Here is a 6,191-nt window from a genome sequence, read left to right on the forward strand (position 1 = left end):
GGCTCCTTTTCCATTCTGCTCTTCCTTTTATGCTTTACTCCTAAGTTCCCAGCTTTTGGTCTAACAGTGCTCTGAAGTGTTCCTCTCCAAGTCAGTGATGTCACTCAGTGTTGTAAATGTGACCCCATGTCCTGGGCATAAGAGTATGCCTTACCATTTTCCAGGATTGAAACTTCATTTCCCCCCCAAAATATTTTTTGTTCAGGGCAGCCTGGGACCTGAATGGGAACAAAGGTTAGGGACACGAGTGTACGCTATTCTTGCTGCTTGAGCTGTGGCAGTGGACATCATGGAGGCCCGAGAAAGCAATGAACCCCAGCAGTGTGAACAGGTAACGGTTAACAGTGTACTAACAGGAAGCAGCAAGTTTCTCCATCCAAAGAACAGTAAGAAACACAATGAGCACAAAGATTTTGGTTAAAAAACAGTCAAAGAATGAGGTTTGTCTTAGATTTTTTTCTAAAAGACCTCAGTTCCTGCAGCAAGAAGCTGGGTACGATTTAAGCCCCGCCAAATGGGTTTGTTCCTTTTTACGTTAAGCTGAACGGGACACTTTTTGAAACTGTCCGATTTTCCGTACTTTAGTCTGAAGCAATGGAGATAAAGGAAGGTGTTCAAGCTGGACAGGTCCCATAGCACCATCTTGATGATCTCACAAGCTGGAGGAGCGTCTGGCAACCGTGGAACCTTGGAAATGTAACATTCTATACCGGCTGGCAACTGCCGTCTTGTTTCAGCAAGCCTGGAGCAGGTACCACCTCCTTCATTTGAGCGTATTTCTGTCCGTTGGAGTTTTGTTTCAAAAAAGAAGCAGAGCTAAGGTTCTGAAGGTATAGTTTTTGAAAGAAAAGTACTGCTTTCAGGATGAGAATACGGTTTGCCTGACTGTTGATAGCTTTAATGTTTTCGTGTATGTTCTGGCAGTATTAAGAGAGTGGAGGAGAAGCACAAAAGGGGAAAATGGCCACAGCTGGGAATGACTGCTATTTCCATTTTTATTCCCGCTATGCACAGGTAAATGCTGTAGATTTTAGAGTGGTTTGTATCCTTGATTTTCTTGACATGTCATGTTGAAGGGGAGGTTTATTGTGTAAAGTTGGAAGTTGATATGTCACTCTGCCTGGGTTATGGCAGCATCTGTAGATCAAATATCTGATCTTTGGAAGTGGTGAGAAGAGCTAATGATCATCTAAACTATGGGCAATTTCTCCTGGGAACTCTGCTCACATACCCAAAGAACACACAAGTTAAAAACCGCACATGAGGATAGCTCATCACTTTCTTATTGAACCAACATTATATTGATTCTGAATAAATAGTCCATGTTTGTAATTTCTGCTTATAGCAACTACCTGAATTTCTGCAAAATCCGTTATTTAACACAAAGTCCTTCAAAACAGGTTTGTTCTTCAAAGAAACATTTATATTGCACCTGGTGAAAATCCGGGGGTGGGTGTAGGGCTCTCTGTCATTGCATCCATTTCAGCACTGGGGATTTAGGTGTTAATACCTGGGTGATGGCCTTTGGCTCCAGACCCCATCATGTCTCAGGGGATGGCCCAGTCGTACTGACTAGAGACCAAAAGCGGCGTGGTTTTGAGATGCTGCTCCTAGAGCCAGCTGTTAATGTCTGGAACTGGGTGAAACTGACCTTCAAATATTCAAATATTTTCAAATGTGACTTTGTTTTCCTCTAAAAAATTACACAGAAACCCATTAAGAAATAACCGGCAACTTGGCACTTACAGATGTCAGCTGGGATGTTGTTCATACCCAGGATACAAACCCAAGTGTCTATTTGTCACCATAATACTGTTATACCTGGACTACTGAATCACCTCCCCCGTTAATTAAAACCAAGAATTTTTAAAAGAGGACGTTCACATTTCAGGCAACGACTAGAGCATGGGAATCTAGCGTGACTTACCCACAAAGTCGTTTTCCTCATGGGCATTCCAGGTGCAGATTCTGTCGCTGTGAAAAAACTCTTGGCTGTGTTCACAGCAGCACACCCCGTATTAATCCATTTAGTCATTTTTTATTGTTGTATTTACAATACCTGAAAACTGTTTTCTCCTGCAGCAGAAGAACAGCAACATCTCCTGTTTCTGGGAAAGACAACCCTCAGGCTGTCTGAGGATCACTTGTGCATTCCATCATAGCAAACCTCGTTATATAAATGGACTTTTTTTGCCACCTAGCAACAGTGAGTAAAAACATATTGTCAACAATTTGTTCGTGAGAGTAAGTAGATGCAGGAGAATGTCCTCCTAGTGCTTACTTCCTGTGCTTATGTCGTATATGTTAAGGTCAAGATGTGCACCATGGCAAAGAAATCAGGTATGATCTGCTATCCCAGCAAGTTGAAGGCAAAGAAAGGAAATTGGCATTTGAATAGGGTTGCGTATGATTTTATTTAGCTGTCATTTTAGGGATCTTCCTAAGTGTCAGTGACATGAAAGATGAACTCGCAAACAGCAATTTAGGTTGCCAAGGTCCACAGAGTAAAAGTGTTGCTTTACTTGGGTATTTGCTAGATCAAATCTTTCTAGTAGTAAAAGTGGTGAGTAGGCAGGTGATGATGTAAGAGAAACGAAAAGTAGTGTGTGTGGTGGTGGGAGGAGGTTGGTAGGGCCACGAGTAGCAATATCTGTTGACAGAGCACAACATGTGAGATGGATGAGACCCCCCTCAGACAGATAACATCAGATTACAATGCTGTGTGTGCAGGTGTACTTCCAGTTCATCGTTTCGAATAAATTTTTCAGGCTTGAACACTGGATGCAGGCTATTGAAGTACAGTACTAGTGTACAAGGCAGTATAATATCTGAAAATCAGAGTATTTATGGAAAAAAAAAAATTATAAGTTGGGATTTTTCCCTCAGTCCATTCTAAGAAGAGCTCTTGTCTACCAGGAGTCCTAGTAGACAGCCGGAACCTGGAACGGGGTAAGACTCCAGGGCAGGGAACCAAGACAGATGTCAGAAATCGGGGGAAGCCAAAGTGAGAGCAAGTCATCGAACCATAGAATAATATAATAGTTTAGGTTGGAAAGGACCTTAAAGATAATCCTGTTCCAAGTCCCCTGCCATGGGCAGGGACACCTCCCACTAGACCAGGTTGCTCAAAGCTCCATGCACCCTGGCCTTGAACACATCCACAACTTCTCTGGGCAACCTGGGCCAGTGCTCAGCAACCTCAGAGTGAAAAATTTCTTCCTCATGTCTAATCTAAATCTCCCCTCTTCCAGTTTGAAGCCATTACCCCTCATCCTATCACTACATGCCCTTGTAAAAAGTCCCTCTCCAGCCTTCTTGTAGGCCCCCTTCAGATGCTGGAAAGCTGCTATAAGGTCTCCCCCGAGCCTTCTCTTCTCCAGGCTGAACACCCCCAACTCTCTCAGCCTGTCCTCCCAGCAGAGGTGCTCTGATCATCTTCATGGCCCTCCTCTGGACCCGCTCCAACAGGTCCATGTCCTTGTTATGTGGAGGCATCCAGAGCTGGACACAATAGTCCAGGTGGGGTCTCAGAAGAATGGAGTAGAGGGGCAGAATCCCCTCCCTCGCCCTGCTGGCCACGCTTCTTTTGATGCAGCCCAGGATATGGTTGGCCTTCTGGGCTGTGAGCACACGTTGCCGGCTCATGTTGAGCTTCTCGTCAGTCAGCAACCCCAAGTCCTTCTCCTCAGAGCTGCTCTCCATCCATTCTCTGCCCAGCCTGCATTTGTGCTTGGGATTGCCCCGACCCAGGTGCAGGACCCTGCACTTGGCCTTGTTGAACTGCATGAGGTTGGCATGGGCCCACCTCTCCAGCCTGTCCAGGTCCCTCTGGATGGCATCCCTTCCTTCCAGCGTGTCAACCACTCCAGGCAGCTTGGTGTCAATGGCAAACTTGCTGAAGGTGCACTCAATCCCACTATCCTTGTCACCGACAAAGATTGGTTCCCTTTAATCCTGACTCTCAAACTCTCGGTTGGCTCCTCATCTATCCCTAGGTGGAGCTCCATGCACTCACTCCAGGTGGTCATTGGCAGAGAGGGCAACACCCCCTGCTTGTTTCCCCTGCCTGTCCTGCCTGTCCTTCCTAAAGGGCCCGTATCCCTCTATTCCACCACTCCAGTCATAGGCGCCGTCCCACCATGTCTCTGTGATGCCAATGAGATCATGGACCTGGAGGTGTGCACACGTCTCTAACTCCTCTTGTTTACTCCCCACGCCGTGTGCGTTTGCATAGAGGCACTTAAGCTGGGTCCCCGTTGAAGGTGACTTAGTGGCTGGAATGGCTGCAGTTCCTTTGTGCTGTTCTCCAGGTGGCCTTCCTTTGAGGTGTTTACCTGTGTTTCCCCATTGGCTCCTATTGCCTCAGGAGCCCCTGGCTCCTCTTCATAAGACTACGAGTGTGCTGCAGTATACCCAGCACATCTTGGAGCAAGAGGCTGAGGGCCCTCGCTCGCGCCCCATCCCTCATACCTTGGAGTGTCATCCCTTGGCTTGTCACAGCCATCCTGATAACACCCTGCGAGTGTCCCTGCACTGGCCCAGCCTTTCCTGCCCCAGAAAAGCTCCAGAAAGGCCCGGTTTGTGGCCAAAAAGGGGTTCCGCTGCGGCCCTGCCTGTACCAGCACTGCTCATTTCAGCGAGTCGGCATGGCGTGTCATAGATGGATGAAGAAGTGGACTAAACCAGAGTTGTTCCTGGGCCTTATCTCCAGAGCTGTGGACAGGTGTCACCAGAGAACTCCAGAGAGACCTCTAGTCAGAAGCAAACACCTTGAGTTCCTGAAATTCCCCCAGGAAAGGGTAGCCTGTCATATCTGGGCATGTTGAGCCTAACTAACCCCACGGCAAGGGGTTGTGTGCTCTTTCTGTGAGTGCCCATACTGCTTCCAGTGCAGTTTCCACATCCCCCATGTCGGCGCCAGGCAGCTGGTGCTGCCGTGCCCACCACATAGGCATGACATTGGGTCTGGTGTGAGTCAGAGACTGTGCCTAAGAGGCACTGCGGACAAGGGCATCCTGTAGAAGAGCAATGTTCAACACTCAGAAAGAGAAAATGGACGCAGGCCTTTTTCTTTTTACTGCAATATGGATGAATTCAAAGTTCGTGTGCTGCACAATAACATTGCAAATACGAAAAGTGCATTGATTCGTTTTAATACTTAGAAATCTTGTTAAACGAATTTAAGTTTGATTTGGCATACACTACCCAGGGCTAATAATATCCTATTCTGGACACTGACAAAGGCTCTATCAAGATAAAGTGTTGTATCTTACTTTCTCTGGCATGAAATACAACAAATCAGATCTGCAGGAGTGTTATTGAAATGGGTTTGCTAGGATACACATGCTGCTCCTAGGCAAGCAAGAGATGCGGAAGAATAACAGCAACTGGAATAACAGAAAATGCCCACGCTTCATCTTATTTCTTTGATATTTTTAATATAATGCACAGAATCCTGATTGTATATAGAGCTGCAAATTGGTCAGCTTGAACAACACAAATAGACTTACCATTTTTCATCATTTTTATTTTCAGTCCGTTGCATTTCCTGGCTCTCAGAAAATGCTATCCCTGTACTGGAATGGTTTTGCTGCAAATATTATGGGTAGATATAAATTCCTAAGGAAAAGAATATCTTTTCTGATTTTCTTCTAATTAAGTGCAAATTATTTTTGTGAACTTGATATTCTTTCTCAAAATCTACATTTTGTACTTAGTAAAGAGAATTGTGATTCAGAAAATTGATAGCAAAAGAACGTCTACAAGCCAAAAAAAGGTAATCTTAGCATTGCTAAATCCTCCAAAACTGATGCCATGAGGAGCGATACAGGCCTGCCTATTATTCAGCATGTTTAAACGAGTTTCACAGGTGGGGTCCTGAACTCACTCACTTCAGCCCAGGTATTACTGATTGTGTGTTTCCCTAAGCTGTAAATATCTTAAAAGGTATTGGAAGAAAGAAGGTTTCTGCCTCAAATTAATCTATCCACCAGCTGGAAGAGACAGCCAGCCTTTTTAAAATAGCGTAGAATGGTCAAAATGTTCCTCTTTTCAAAAGGCCTTATTCAGCACTGCCTCATCTGTCCAGTCAGAGGAGTGAGTGCCCGTGATTCTTCCTACTCTCTGTAGTTGGGAGATGCTCTCGGAAGAGAGCGTCTTTCCTACTTTCTTGTAGTTGGAAGACATCAACC

At 45.5% G+C, this 6,191-nt stretch overlaps 1 protein-coding gene across 1 annotated transcript in view; it reads right to left on the reverse strand.

Annotated features, from left to right (window-relative positions):
- Nucleotides 1-4,910, reverse strand: part of LOC309684883 (electroneutral sodium bicarbonate exchanger 1-like) — a gene marked incomplete at both ends in the record, with an annotated part of 191,703 nt that extends 186,793 nt beyond the window's left edge. The window contains one exon of the mRNA XM_082500727.1: nucleotides 4,881-4,910. Within this exon, the coding sequence (XP_082356853.1) occupies nucleotides 4,881-4,910 (30 nt within the window). The remainder of the gene's footprint in view (nucleotides 1-4,880) is intronic.
- Nucleotides 4,911-6,191: the final 1,281 nt, after the last annotated feature.

The sequence above is a fragment of the Vanellus vanellus genome, assembly GCF_965231255.1.
Source record: "Vanellus vanellus genome assembly, contig: HAP1_SCAFFOLD_38, whole genome shotgun sequence".
NCBI lineage: Eukaryota > Metazoa > Chordata > Aves > Charadriiformes > Charadriidae > Vanellus > Vanellus vanellus.